This window comes from Oncorhynchus tshawytscha, linkage group LG18, assembly GCF_018296145.1.
Source record: "Oncorhynchus tshawytscha isolate Ot180627B linkage group LG18, Otsh_v2.0, whole genome shotgun sequence".
Classification (NCBI taxonomy): domain Eukaryota; kingdom Metazoa; phylum Chordata; class Actinopteri; order Salmoniformes; family Salmonidae; genus Oncorhynchus; species Oncorhynchus tshawytscha.
Window position 1 is genome coordinate 14231958 of NC_056446.1, and position 16582 is coordinate 14248539.

Sequence of the window (16582 nt, forward strand, 5' to 3'; positions counted from 1 at the left end):
TCCTCTAAATTTGAATGAATTGGTGCCGATAGTGAAAGGCTGATTGAGGACATTTTTGCTGAAGAATGTGTTTATGTGTGTATGTTGATGTGTACAGTGCCTTCAGAAAGTATCCAGACCCCTTGACTTGTTCCACAATTTGTTAAGTTACTTATTCTAAAACAATTATCCATCTACACACACTACCCCATAATGACAAAGCGAAGACAGGTTTTCAGAATTTTTGAAAAAACTGAAAAAACGTATTTATATAAGTATTCAGACCCTTTGTTATGAGACTCGAAATTGAGCTCAAGAGCATCCTGTTTCCATTGATCACCCTTGTTTCTACAACTTGATTGGAGCCCATCTCTGGTCAATTCAATTGACTGGGCATGATTTGGAAAGCCACACACCAGTCTATATAAAGTCCCACAGTTGACAGTGCATGTCAGAGCAAAAACCAAGCCATGAGGTCGAAGGAATTGTCTGTAGTGCTCTGAGACGGGATTGTGTCGATGCACAGATCTGGGGAAGGGTACCAAAAAAATTCTCCAGCATTGAAGTTCCCCAAGAACACAGTGGCCTCCATCATTCCTAAATGAAAGAAGTTTGGAGCAACCAAGACTCTTACTAGAGCTGGCCGCCCGGCCAAACTGAGCAATCGGGGGAGAAGGGCCTTGGTCAGGGAGGTGACCAAGATCTCAATGGTCACTCTGACAGAGCTCCAGAGTTCCTCTGTGAACATGGGAGAACCTCGCCATCCCCACGCGGTCGATCAGTTCGTCCGCCCGGGGCATGGAGTAGGCGTCAAACTTACTGACCTCATTCAGGAGGGGAAATGTGAAGCCCCAAGAAAAAAAAATGCTGCCATTAGGCGATGGCCGGTCCCCCGAACCAAGAGGAAACCCGGTACTCGTCACCCCGGACTTCTCAAAAAACCTCCTGGTCCAGACAGACACATCTGACACAGGGGTAGGGGCCATTTTGTCCCAAGAGCAGGAAGGCGAGGAGCACCCAATCATGTTTGTCAGTAGGAAGCTCCTCCGGATGTAGAAGAAGTACTCAATTGTCGAGGAGTGCCTCACCGTGCAGTGGGCACTGGACACCCTCAAGTATTACCTCCTCGGAAGTTCACCCTGATCACTGACCATGCCCCTCTTGCGTGGATGGCAAGAGGTAAGGACATGAATGACTGTGTTACCCACTGGTTCCTGGCCTTACAACGATTCTCTCTCTCTCTGTCATCCACAGGTCGGGGGCCCAGCACGGCAATGCGGATGCCCTCTCCAGGAGGGATGCAAACCTAGCCCTGAGCATGCCTCCCTCCCAGTCAGGGATAAGGGGGGTATATCCCAGCAGGTCTACCCGAGGAGGTCTACCCCGGGGGATGGTAATAGAGGGAGGTACGTGATGCGACATTGGCTCCCTCTGCTGGGAGTACGTGAGCTGGGCACCCTGACACGAATAGCTCCAAGTGGAGGAAATATAAAAGGAGCACTGTGGCACACCGCGAGAGAGAATGGGGAGAGACATACACAGAGCAGAAGCGGAGAAGGACTGAGCCAAACCTATGTGATTTTCTTTATGTTTATTCCTAGTAAAGTTGTTTTTGTTGACTAAAACCTCCCTGTCTCTGTTTTAAACTCTGCACGCTCAACCCAACACCCCATGGTTGGGTGCCGTGGGGTCGAGCGTTCGGAGATTACCATGGAGGAGCTGGTGGCTCAGTTCATCCTAAGCCAGCAGAAGCAACAGGCTCTCCAGGAGCAAGCGCTGGAGGAGCAGCAACAACAAAACCGCAGACTGTTAGCGGAGGTAGCCCAGTTGAAGGTTGGGAGGGCTCGGGAGTCTGCTCGAGAGGATGGCACAGAGGAAAGGATGGCCCAAGTGGGCCAGCCTGTTTGCACCCAACTTATCTGGGAAGGCCCAGAAGGCCTAATTTGATTTGAACGCTGACCAGGCCGTGAATTATGGGGGACTCAAATGGGAGATTCTGAGCGGTTATGGATTCAGCCTCACACACCGTGCACAACTGGTCCACGACTGGGCCTTTGACCCCAACCATTTCCCCCTTGCTCAGATGAGCGACTTGGTGCGCCTGACCAAGGGCTGGCTACTGACTGAAGTACCATCCCTCCCGATGATTGACAGGCTCGTCCTGGATCAGTACCTTCGGGCCCTGCCATACGAGATGAAGAAGACGGTGATCATGCAGAACCCACAGAGCCTGGAGGAATTGCTGACCGCTGTGAAAATTCCCCAGAAGACCCAGGACCTGCTGAGAGGGGCCCAAGTGGAGAGAGGAGATGCGGTGAGGAGGACGAACAACACAAAGAGAGGAGAGGGGCTGAAGGGGGCCCGGACAGAACCAGCCAAGGCTGTGTAGCAGGAGGGTGACCCAAACCGAGCTGTCCTGGCCGGGAGGAGGCCATGCCCTCCACATCCCCCACCTCTGGGGACTGAATACTTATGTAAATGTGATATTTACGTTTTTATTTGTAATAAATTTGCAAAAATGTACTGCGCTGTTCAAAGTTGTGAAACATAGCCCAGAAGCCTATGATTCGTTCAGATTTTCTCTCCTCCGGGCCGACCAAATTAGTACTTGTTTGGGGGCGGTACTCATTAGAATAATACCCAGCGTGCTTAGCATGTGTTTGTTTTTACATTTAGATTTTTCGTCATTCCGCAGACGCTGTTATCCAGAGTGACTTACTGTCAGTGCATTCAACAAAGGTAGATAAACAACAACATCACATTCATATCAAGAAATAAATATTTCTTTAACTGTTATTGAGAAGGTTATTGTACACTAAACAAAAATATAAACGCAACAATTTCAAAGATTACAATTTTAAAGAGTTACAGCTCATATAAGGAAACCAGTCAATTTCAATAAATTCAATAGGCCTAATCTATGAATTTCACATGTCTGGGACTACAGATATGCATCAGTCACAAGTACCTTAAAAAAAAGGTATGGAAAAAAAGTCAGTATCTGATGTGACCGCCTCATGCAGCGTGACACATCTCCTTCGCATAGAGTTGATCGGGCTGTTGATTGTGGCCTGTGGAATGTTGTCCCACTCCTCTTCAATGGCTGTGTGAAGTTGCTGGATATTGGCGGGAACTGTAACATGTTGTTGTACACGTCGATTCAGAGTATCCCAAACATGCTCATTGGGTGACATGTCTGGTCAGTATGCAGGACATTGAAGAACTGGGACATTTTCAGTTTACAGGAATTATGTACAGATCCTTGCGACATGGAGCTGTGAATTATCATGCTGAAACATGAGGTGAATGGAATGACAATGGGCCTCAGGATCTTGTCACGGTATCTCTGTGCATTCAAATTTCCATCAATAAAATGCAGTTGTGTTCGTTGTACCATAACCCCACCCCACTCTGTTCACAACGTTGACAACAGCAAACTGCTCACCCACACGAACCATACACTGCCATCAGCTCGGTACAGTTGAAACTGGGATTCATCCGTGAAGAGCACACTTCTCCAGCGTGCCATTGGCCATCGAAGGTGAGCATTTGCCCACTGAAGTCGGTTAAGACACTGAACTGCAGTCAGGTCAAAACCCTCGGTGAGGACGACGAGCAAACAGATGAGCTTCCCTGAGGCGGTTTCTGACAGTTTGGCAGAAGTTCTTTGGTCGTGCATACCCAGAGTTTCACCAGCTGGCCGAGTGGCTGGTCTCAGACAATCCTGCAGGTGAAGAAGCCGAATGTGGAGGTCCTGGGCTGGCGTGGTTACACGTGGCCTGCGGTTGCGAGGCTGGTTGGATGTACTGCCAAATTCTCTAAAATGACGTTGGAGGCGGCTTATGGAGGAAAAATGTACATTAATTTCTCTGGCAACAGCTCTGGTGAACATTCTTGCAGCCAGCATTCCAATTGCACTTTCGCTCAAAACTTGAGACATCTGTGGCACTTTGTTGTGTGACAAAACTGCACATTTTAGAGTGGCCTTTTATTGTCCCCAGCCCAAGGTGCACTTGTGTAATGATCATGCTATTTAATCAGCCTCTTAATATGCCACACCTTTATGCCAAGATAGTCCATCCACCGAAGGGGAAATGCTCACTAACAGGGTAAACAAGTTTGTTTGTAAAATTTGAGCAACATAAGTGTTTTGTGTGCATGGAACATTTATGGGATCTTTTATTTCAGTTCATGAAACATGGGACCAGAAATGTACATGTCACTTTAAAATTTTTGTTCAGTGTTGTTGAAGTGGTCTGTTGGTTTATTCTGTAGGTTGGAATACTTTTGAAGCTTTTGAAAATGCTACCATAAGTGCACCTGACAGATTGGAGCAATAATACATATTATATGTTGAACTCTTTCAGTTTCGCTCCTCTGTCCTATTTTAAATGGATTTAAAAGTAATTGTGATATAATGCTTACTTCATTGAGAATGTTTGAGCAGTTGAAATTTGGTCATACTTTCATTCAGAATCAAAATTCAGAAAGGATGTTTGTGAATCAATAAATTATGACACATTTAGGTTTTTATCAATTACATTCAATTCAGCATTGAGAAAAGCACAAGTTTAAGTTTGTTCCACCTAAGTGAGTGACCACAAGTCAGACACCACTATGATAACACACCAAATGCATTTCTTCTAATGCCTCTTTAGGGGAAAGTAATCTGAAAGTAACTGAAAGTAATCCGATTACGTTACTGAGTTTACGCTACTGATTACAATTTTGTACAGGTAACTAGTAACTATCGGATTAGGTTTAGAAAGTAACCTAGCTAACCCTGTTATGCCGTTGTGTTTGCACCCCGGTAACCTCATCCCAAGTCTATTGTGCACAGTTTATGTAAACCTGGTACATCAACAATTCAAAGTTGGTCTTAGTGGGAGTGACCATAGAATTTTATGGAAGTGACCTTACTGAGTGAAGTATTTGTCATCATTCAATTTCAGCGAATCACACGACTGCGAGTCATGGCTCTGTGCTTGTGGTGTGCTAGCATACAGAGGAGGGTTAGGGAGAAGGTGTTGTGGAGAGATGATTGGTTGGTAGATTAAGATGATTAAGACAATGCCTATACGCCTGGAGTTACTCCCAGTATTTCTGTATTGGCTAAATAAGGCCAAGTTTGAGGTGTTGATCCACCATACTATTTGCTCATTTGGCATAAGTGTCTGTGAATGAGATTAGCACCCCGGTGTAGTTTGAAAACATACCTCAGTCTAGGGATGGAAGGTGTCGCTGTACTCCTAAGTATCCCATTGTCCGATGTGGAAAATGTACAAGACTGAAATACTGCTAGTGTTTAATTAAAATGCCTTTTTCGGCAGCATCCTAGGCTAGCTAATGCTAAACCAATTCATTGGATTCCACTACACTTCCAGTAGCTACTCACCCCAATGCTAGGTGTTGTATTTTCATGGAATCCAGTGGTCTGCTTTAGCATTAGGTAGTCTAGCATAAACAGATATGGGATACCATTAAAGGACATCCCCTGGTCAAAATGGTCACAACATAAATTTTGAACTGTTTAATATTCTGGCTGCTCCACAGCCAATGAAATCGGATGATTAGTCAGTGGAGACTCCTACTGTATGTTGTTCACTGTGTCTGATGAGTCCACATGATTCAGTTGACATAAGTTATTCATCAGTCATCGGCCCAGTTGTAATAACCCTGTATTGTTACAACGCTCACTGTTTATCTTTAAATCTGAAATAGCAATCAATTTCGGGAGCAATTCAATCCATAACACTGAAGATCTGCTCTGTAGAGCGATTTTAAATTGATTGAGCCGACATGTGCAGCATTGACCGTGTATGCAGTCTCCAACACCGCGGGAACATTGTCTTTACATTTCTATCTCACAGTACTGCAGCTCTTCAGCACTACGGATTGAATCAAGCCATTAATTCTTCAACGAGCAATGGGTATACATACTGTCTCCTTAATAGAAATAACAATTGAGCAATTGGACATCTACAGACTGTGTGCCTTTATGGAGTGTTTTGGAGTGCGATGTGAGTTGTACATCAGTGAGTCTGCAGCACCTTAATCAGGACCTCCTACAAACCCCTGCTTTACAGGTCCTGTGTTGTAATGGTCTGTAACTCTATCTGTTTGTACACTAACTACAATGCTGCTTATGTATTCTCTACAGTAGCTGTCTGACAAATGCATTGACAATGTTTGAGATACTGACTTCTGGAAGTAATAAAATGAACCATGACAAACGTTCAGACACAAACAATCTAAAACTGTAATACTTCCCTGTGTATTTTGAGAATGTAACTGTTAACTGTAATGATGACCAAGCAGGTACTATAAACATTGGTAAAATGACTGCAGTATGTCCTAATTAGAAGATTTTACATTATTTTGCAGAGACCTGATTTAAAAACCACACTAGTACAGAAGAGGTCGGTCACTTTGTGTCGTGAGTCTCTGACCTCAATGACCTGTGCTTTGAGGTGCCCATGGCAACCACTTCATGGCATCAGATGAGCATGTTGAGAGGTCTCCATAGTAATGATTCTGTGAAAGGTGGACAAATGGAGGATCCACAGGGCTCTGTTAACACCTTTTAATGATGATTCCATTCCCACAGGTGTCTCGCCACTCAGAAGGTGTTGATAAACAATAGGGGTGATGTCATGTTTGGCAGTTGGTTCTCATTTTGATCCCATTCTCAAAGGTGTCTTGCCACTCAGAAGGTGTTGATAAACAATAGGGGTGATGTCATGTTTGGCAGTTGGTACTCATTTTGATTAGGCTCTCTGATCATGCAACTGTAGAGAGGTAATCTGGGATTTGAAAAACAACAGAGGTGACCCCGCCATTTGATTTGGTTAACAGCTGAGGAATGTGGCTAGAGAAATGTAACCACTCTTCAATTCATAGACAAGCTTTAAATGCAAGGACTGACCATAAAAAAATAGATTAATAAATAAATAAAAATAAATGTGCCTCATTTGTAAAAGAGAAAGCATAATTATCACATTATAGTCTACATTCTGGACAGTTTCACAGAGACAGATGAAATATATCCAGGAGGAGGTATAGTTCTGGTTTATAAAACAAGAACTAAAAAGGTGAAGGTGAAAGATTCCAGGTGTAGAAATCCTAGACTCACAGCGCATAGCGGGATTCAGCGGGTGAGCAGAGCAGGATTCAAATGTCTGCTTACAGCACCACGATTTATTTTTTTATGTTTTTATTTAACCTTTATTTAACCAGGTAGGCTAGTTGAGAACAAGTTCTCATTTGCAACCCCGACCTGGCCAAGATAAAGCAAAGCAGTGTGACACAGACAACAACAGAGTTATGAGCAGATGATGATGTGCAAGTAGAGATACTAGTGTGCAAAAGAGCAGAAAAGTAAATCAAATAAAAACAATAGCGGCCTCCCGGGAGGCGCAGTGGTCTGCATTGCAGTGCTAGCTGTGCCACCAGAGACTCCGGGTTCACGCCCATGCTCTGTCGCAGCTGGCCGCGACCGGGAGGTACGTGGGGCGACGCACAATTGGCCTAGCGTCGTCCGGGTTAGGGAGGGTTTGACTGGTAGGGATATCCTTGTCTCATCGTGCACTAGTGACTCCTGTGGCAGGCCAGGCACAGTGCATGCTAACCAGGTCGCCAGGTGCATGGTGTTTCCTCCGACACATTGGTGAGGCTGGCTTCCGGGTTGGATGCGCACTGTGTTAAGAAGCAGTGTGGCTTGGTTGGGTTGTGTTTCGGATTACGCATGGCTTTCGACCTTCGTCTCTCCTGAGCCCGTACGGGAGTTGTAGCGATGAGACAAGATAGTAACTACTAACAATTGGATACCACGAATTGGTAACAAAACAGATGGCACTGTGATAGACTGCATCCAGTTTGCTGAGTAGAGTGTTGGAAGCTATTTTGTAGATGACATCGTCGAGGATCGAATCGTCAGTTTTACGAGGGTAAGTTTGGCGGCGTGAGTGAAGGAGGCTTTGTTGCGAAATAGAAAGCCGATTCTAGATTTGATTTTGGATTGGAGATGTTTAATATGAGTCTGGAAGGAGAGTTTACAGTCTAGCCAGACACCTAGGTATTTATAGTTGTCCACATATTCTAGGTCGGAACCGTCCAGAGTCTGCCGATAAGAATACGGTGATTGACAGAGTCGAAAGCCTTGGCCAGGTCGATGAAGACTGCTGCACAGTACTGTCTTTTATCGATGGCAGTTATGACATCGTTTAGTACCTTGAGCGTGGCAGAGGTGCACCCATGACCGGCTCGGAAGCCGGATTGCACAGCGAAGGTACGGTGGGATTCGAAATGGTCAGTGATCTGTTTATTAACTTGGTTTTCGAAAGACTTTAAATAGGCAGGGCAGGATGGATATAGGTCTGTAACAGTTTGGGTCTAGGGTGTCACCCCCTTTGAAGAGGGGGATGACCGCGGCAGCTTTCCAATCTTTAGGGATCTCAGACAATACGAAAGAGAGGTTGAACAGACTGGTAATAGGGGTTGCAATAATGGTGGCAGATAGTTTTAGAAAGAGAGGGTCCAGATTGTCTAGCCCAGCTGATTTGTACGGGTCCAGGTTTTGCAGCTCTTTCAGAACATCTGCTGTCTGGATTTGGGTGAAGGAGAAGCTTGGGAGGCTTGGGCGAGTAGCTGCGGGGGAGGCAGAGCTGTTGGCCGGGGTTGGAGTAGCCAGGAGGAAGGCATGGCCAGCCGTTGAGAAATGCTTATTGAAATGTTCAATTATCATGGATTTATCAGTGGTGACCGTGTTACCTAGCCTCAGTGCAGTGGGCAGCTGGGAGGAGGTGCTCTTGTTCTCCATGGACGTTACAGTGTCCCAAAACCTTTTGGAGTTAGAGCTGTACCTGGTGGGTTCCTTGATGATTTGTATGAGGTTGAGGGCATCTAGCTTAGATTATAGGACTGCCGGGGTGTTAAGCATATCCCAGTTTAGGTCACCTAACAGAACGAACTCTGAAGCTAGATTGGGGCCGATCATTCTGAAAGGATCTTGTATTACTCACAGATTGTTTTTGGTGGTATACCGTATCTGGGTGGGTCTGTCCCTTACAGAAAAACATATGATTTCACGTGGAAAATCACATGATTTCACATGCGAAATCATATGAAAATTAGTTTAAAAAAAAAAATCTTCACATGTGATCACGTGTAGTTTCATGTTATCACATGTTGCTTTACATGTTGTCACATGTTATCACATTAAATAAGATCACATTAAAACATCGCACTGCTGGCTTGACTCTGAAGCTAAGCAGGGTTGGTCTCTGGATGGGGAAACCAGATACTGCTGAAAATGAGTTGGAGGGCCACTAGGATGTAGTCTTTCCTCTGGTCTAAAAAGAAATGTCCCAATGTCCTGGGGCAGTGATTGGGGACTTTGCACTGTGTAGGGGGACATTAAATGGGTGTCCTGACTCTCTGTGGACACTAAAGTTCCCGTGTGTAACCATTTTCGTTGGTGGAAGGAGAGGAGGACCAATTGGCATCGTGGTATGTATCCATACTACTTTTAATTAAGGATGAATACACAAACCAAAACGATAAACGAACAGTTCTGACACGTGCAACAAACACTAACCAGAAAAGAACTACCCACAACCCATAGTGGGAAAATAGGCTGCCTATAAGTAGGGTTCTCAATCAGAGACAACGATATACAGCTGCCTCTGATTGGGAACCATACCAGGCCAAAACCAGAAATACAAAACATAGAACAAAAACACAGAATGCCCACCCCAACTCACGCTCTGACCAAACTAAAATAGAGACATAAAAAAGGAACAGGTCAGGACGTGACACCGTGGCACATATCGTAATAGTACTGGTGTCAACCCCGGTGCCCTGGCTAAATTCCCAATCTGGCCCTCATACCATCATGGCCACCTAATCATCCCCAGCTTCCAATTGGCTCATTCATCCCCTCGCTCCCCTGTAACTATTCCCCAGGTCGTTGCTGTAAATGAGAATGTGTTTTACATGGTAAAATAAGGGTAAAATACATCAAAATAAAAAATGGCGTGCAGCGTATAAAGGCTTCATAAAGCCTTCATAAACACTACATAAACATGTCACAAATCATCTATAACCGTATGTAATGTCTATAAATGTGGCGTAACTGTGTGACATAATATGACAAACATGTTCACAACAATGCTTAAACCACATCAGGGGACGACTTTTGAGGTCTGGGAAAAATCGAAGAAACTTTCATTTTTGAGTGTAGTTGCCCTTTATTGCCTCTTTATTTCATAGGGCATGCCCTTGCACAGTTTTTTTGGTTACTATTGTAGCACAATAAGTGCACGTGATGAGTTCACAAATCAAATGCCCACCTTTGGTGCCACTGGACAGCATAAAACGAGTAAGTTAAAGAGGTTTAAAAATATTTTAAAAGGGATCCGCCCCCTTTTTTTCAAGGGATCCGCCCCTTTTCCTCACCTAAAATGACATACCCAAATCTAACTGCCTGTACCTCAGGCCCTGAAGCAAGGATATGCATATTCTTAGTACCATTTGAAAGGAAACACTTTGAAGTTTGTGGAAATGTGAAAGGAATGTAGGAGAATATAACACAATAGATCTGGTAAAAGATAATACCAAGAAAAAACAAACTGTTCTTTTGTATTTTTTTGTACCATCATCTTTGAAATGCAAGAAAAAGGCCACCATGTATTTTTCCATCCCTGGTGCAATTTAGATTTTGTAACAGTGTATGTGCAAATTTTCAGACTGATCCAATGAACCATTGCATCTCTGTTCAAAATGTTGTATGAAGACTGCCCAAATGTGCCTAATTTGTTTATTAATAACTTTTCATTAAAAAAATTGTGCACTCTCATCAAACAATAGCATGGTATTCTTTCACCGTAATAGCTAATGTAAGTTGGACAGAGCAGTTAGATTAACAAGAATTTAATCTTTCTGCCAATATCAGATATGTATATGTCCTGGGAAGTGTTCTTGTTACTTACAACCTCATGCTAATTGCATTAGCCTACGTTAGCCTAACCGTCCCGTGGAATGTATTTATTGTCAGTTAAGTGTTAAATTACATAGCTGTTGTACCTAAATCGTTATTTCAAATAATTTCAGTGACTTCACAGCAGTTACTTGCTATATTACCTAGCTAACAAAATGTATGTAACTAGTAGGTTCAGCTAAATAAAAATCCCCCAAGATACACCCCCCGAGGAATATAATAGTACAAATCAAATGGTTTCCAATGTTCCCTTTATAGAAATGCCCTTATCCAGATGGTGTAACAAAGGCATTTCCTAACAGACCTGCTCATTTTCTTTGTTGTTACTTTTAAGGTTGGAACCAACATGTAGTACCTCCAGCAGGCAAAGAGTCAAGAACCATTCATGCGCCAGCTCAGAAACAAGCTACATGTCACACCCTGACAATAGTTTGCTTTGTATGTTCTATGTTTTGTTTGGTCAGGGTGTGATCTGAGTGGGCATTCTATGTTGGATGTCTTGTTTGTCTGTTTCTGTGTTTGGGCCTGATATGGTTCTCAATCAGAGGCAGGTGTTAGTCATTGTCTCTGATTGGGAACCATATTTAGGTAGCCTGTTTGGTGTTGGGTTTTGTGGGTGATTGTTCCTGTCTTTGTGTTTGTTACACCAGATAGGGCTGTTTTTGGTTTTTCACGTTTTCTTGTTTTTGTATATTGTTCTATTTTCATCTTTATTAAAGATGTATCACAATAACCACACTGCGTTTTGGTCCGCCTCTCCTTCAACAGAAGAATCCCGTTACACTACACTCTTCACATCCCTGTGTAATGTTCAATGTAATTGCATTGCTGAACCTTTTTAAACTGAATGTATTTGTATTGTTTTAAAAATGTAAAAATAAAAGGACGTTTATTGGTTATAATTCCCTAAGTGTTAATAAGGGGTATATCAGCCTTCATATTGGTATGTGAACCTCATTACGATCTTACGGACAGACTGCAGAGTTCTGTACTTGTTCTTTATGTGCTCTTGAATAAAAATGTATGTTGAAATAAATTATAAAAATACAATATGAAATCATACGGGAATGAGTTGTCCATCTTGATAATATTTTTTCTCTGCAAAACTGACAGGTGCTCCAGTGAAGAAGTAATAAAAATGGAATGTGGGAAAACGAATAGATACAGTAAAGGCCTTGTACATGCCTGGAGTATTTCAAATGCATTCAAATGTACCATTTCACGTTGCCATCCTTCCTGAGATGACTGGGTTTCAGAAGCTTAATGTACCATAACCTGTTTTCATCTCAGATACAGATGGAAAACACAGGGCCAAGTAAACAAAAAAAGGACAGAATCAATGTATATAGCATACAGTCCGAGTTATTTGTTATCACATTACAACCTACATTATGTGCCAGATTCAAAGTTCCAGATTAATATGTATAGTACCAGTCAAAAGTTGACACACCTACTCATTCCAGGGTTTTTCTTTCTTTTTTCTTTATCAAAACTATGAAATCACACACAAGGAATAATTTAGTAACCAAAAAGTGTTCTAAATCAAAATATAGCCACATCAGGCAAAGGGAGGCTACTTTGAAGAATCTCAAATATGAAAAATATTTTGGTTTGTCTAACACTTTTTTGGTTATTATATGATTCCATATGTGTTATTTCATAGTTTTGATATCTTCCCTATTCTACAATGTAGAAAATAGTAAAAATAAAGAAAAACCCTTGAATGAATAGGTGTGCCCAAACTTTTGACTGGTACTGTATATTGTGTGCATACTGTTGGTCAGTTGTTATGAGATTGTCACGCCCTGAACTTAGTTATCTTTGTTTTATTAATTATTTTGGTTAGGTCAGGGTGTGACGTCGGTGAAAAATGTGTTTTTGGTCCTGTCTAGGGTTTTAGTATGTTTATGGGTTTTTCCAGTCTAGGTGTTTTTATGTCTATGGTTGCCTAGATTGGTTCTCAATCAGACGCTAGCTGTTTATAGTTGTCTCTGATTGGGGACCATATTTAGGTAGCCATATGCCTGGGATAGTTTGTGGGTTATTGTGTATGTATTAGTTGCCTGTGTCAGCACCAGTGGTTTATAGCGGCGCGTTAGTTTGTTTACGTGTGCTTCCTTTAATAAAGTGGAATGTATTCTCATCACGCTGAGCCTTGGTCTCCTTGTTACAACAAACGAGAGAGGAAAATTAAGGGATATACAGTATCATGTGAAGTATAAATTACGATCTTCAAAAAAATTGTATCACAGAAAACATTACACATTATCAACAAAAATCATCTTTATTTCAATAATATCACCTAAGTGCAAACATGTTTTCACCATGTCATTTAGACAACATCATTCAGCTGGAGTTACAAAACAATTCATACAAACCTGAAAGGATACGACATACACATTTATACACACACACAGATCCTATAACAATGTACTGTGTGTGTGTATAAAATATGGGAGAGGAGAGGCTAACTCCTACTAGATGACATGGATTGATTTCATGTTTTGGGGCCAACTGGATTATACTTGTTTTTTTAAACCTACACACCTGTGTCTGATATGGTTTAATAAAGGACTGAGAACAAAGGCACATGTCACACTTCTTTGTCAGTATTGATTTTAGACATACAGTGAGCTCCAAAAGTATTGGGACAAATTCACTTATGTGTATTAAAGTAGTTAACAGTTATGTTTTTGGTCTCATATTCATGGCACACAATGACTACATCCAGCTTGTGACTCTACACATTTGTTGGATGCATTTGCATTTTTTTTCTCGGCTTGTGTTTCACATTATTTTGTGCCCAATAGATATGAATGGTACATAATGTATTGTCTCATTTTGGAGTCATGTTTTATTGTAAATAATAACATAATATGTTTCTAAACACTTATTTTGTGGTTATATTTTACTCCCTTTTTCTCCCCAATGGGCGGGTGGGGGGGATCTTGTCTCATCGCTGCAACTCCCCAATGGCCTCGGGAGGCGAAGGTTGACATGACCTGCCAAACCGTGCTTCTTCACACCCGTCCACTTAACCTAGAAGGCAGCTGCACCAATGTGTTGGAGAAAACACCATTCAACTGATGACCAGAGTCAGTCACTAGAGCTTGATAAGCCAAGTAAAGCTCCCCCCTGGGCAAACCGTCCCCTAACCCGGGGGGAGGTGTGCGCCGTCCTATGGGTCCCCCGGTTGTAACAGCCTGGGATCGAACCCGGGTCTGCAGTGACGCCTCAAGCACTGTGATGCCTCAAGCACTGTGATGCAGTGCCTTAGACCGCTGTGCCACTCGGGAGGCCCGTTTCTAAACACTTCTACATTAATGTGGATGCTATCATGATTACGGATAATCCTGAATGAATTGTGAATAATGATGAGTGAGAAAGTTAAACGCACAAACATCATACCCTCAAGACATGCTAACCTCGCACCATTACAATAACGGGAGGTTAGCATGTGTTGGGTGTATGATATTTGTGTGTCTGTAACTTTCTCACTCATAATTTTAAGTAAAAGTGACACCAAAATTACACAATACATTATTTACCATTAATTTCTATTGATAGAATTTGTAGAGTCCCAAGCTGGATGTAGTCATTGTTGCGTGCAATGAATATGGGAACAAAAACCTACCTTTTTACTACTTTAATCCACACAAAGGTGAATTCGCTCAAATACTTTTGTTTTACTAAAATGGGGGGATTATGTACAAAAAGAGCTGTTATTTCTAAACAATTCACCCAATATGGATCAAAATATCCTCAAATGAAATCACAATTCAAATCCAAAGTGCTGGAACACAGAGCCAAAACAACAACACGTGTCTCTGTCTCAGTACTTTTGGGCTCACTGTACTTATTCTGAAAACAATTGTATTTCTGAAGAGTCAGGTTGAAATATTTGACCAGAAATTATCATTCTAAACGCCCTCCTGAACCAACTGTAAAAGAATGCATACACCATGGGATTAATAGCTGAATTAAAATAGCCAATCCATATAAGTGCTTCAAACAAAACTGGTGGGGTAGAGTAACTAATAAAAGGATCAATGCTGTTGATGACAAAAAAGGGTGTCCAGAATGATAGAAATACACCCATAATGATAGCAAGTGTTTTGGTGGCCTTCCTCTGTGATTTGCCTACTGAGTTCTGATTGGTTGTACCCTGAATTGAGCGTGCCTGTCTCTGTGCTACTAGGAAAATCTTTAGGTAGATGCTAAGCATCCCTACTCCTGGGATGTAGAATGAGAGAACCAAAGACGCAGTACTCGATGCTTTGTTTTGAAAGAAAATACACTCTCCCTCACAGGCAACATTATTATAGTAAAAATCCTCCATGCCCCAAGTACTGAGCTCCAAAAATACTATACCAAACACTACTATAGCAGAACCAGTCCAGATGACCAGCATCATAATCAGAACAAAGTGAACAGTTATTTTAGTTCTGTAAAGGAGAGGGCGACACACTGCATAATACCGGTCAATAGAAATAAAACACAAGTTAAGAATGGATGTATTGCTCAACATAACATCAGTGCTGGTGTAGATTTTACAGAATAAATCTCCAAAATACCAGCAGCTTTCCACTGAATATACCATGCTGGGAGGCATCACTAAAACCCCCAAGAGGAGGTCTGACACAGCCAGAGAGAGGATGAGGTAGTTGGTTGGGGTGTGGAGCTGTTTGAAGTGAATGATGGGGATGATTACAAGAAGGTTGCCACACACTGTGAGAACAGACATTGAGCCAAGTAAGAGATAAAGTAATACTCGTATTGTTGGAGGAAAGATTGATCTTTTGCAAGACCCATTCACTGACTCAAAACATAGAAATATATTCTCAACAATATCAGCCTTGCTGAGACTGATTCCTCGTTCCATGGACGTAGTTGAAAGAATCTTATCTGAAATATAAAATATACATTATTGTCTTAAAATTAATACTAGTTGGAAATTATTACATTATGTTGGATGATTTAATTAAACAAACTCAAATGCTGTATTTTTGTCACTTAATAAAATGTATTAAAATGTACTTATTCATTGGAAATATGTTCACAAATACCACAAGTGTTTTGTCATTTCAAAAGTAAATTTTTCTGTTCAGTTCAGCATACCTTACCTCTCCTCAGCCATGCAGATAGTGATGTATCACGTGAATCCTTTTTCTTTGGTCACAATGTGATACAAATGTGAACTTGACTCTTGTGCTTTTGTACCAATAGTCTATTACCATAATGATGATCCCAATATAAAGTTGACCAATCAGAAATTACTACATTGAACTCTACATAAAAAAATCTGTGGCAGAACACAACATTTGATGACGTCATAGTTGTAACCACTCCCTTCGAGAGGATGTGATAGTCTCTTTCATCGACCACACGACCATCCAATCAATAAGCGCATTACACATTTGACTCTTTTTGCCTAAATTGTTACAATAATTTGATTTAAGGGAATGGATACATGCCGTATTGCCGAAGTTTCGCATTGTAGCCCAATTGACCTTTAAAGGCTAGTTCCATTCAGGGCATTATCAGGATTCACCTTTACATTTTAAGAGTGTGTGTGTGTGTGTGTGTGTGTGTGTGTGTGTGTACAGT

General features: G+C 42.0%; 1 protein-coding gene across 1 annotated transcript; it reads right to left on the bottom strand.

Moving 5' to 3' along the window:
- Positions 1–14831: 14831 nt before the first annotated feature.
- On the bottom strand, positions 14832–15857 carry LOC112217324 (trace amine-associated receptor 1-like). Its single transcript, XM_024377563.1, has one exon. The coding sequence runs from the start codon at positions 15855–15857 to the stop codon at positions 14832–14834; it is 1026 nt and encodes a 341-aa protein (XP_024233331.1).
- Positions 15858–16582: the final 725 nt, after the last annotated feature.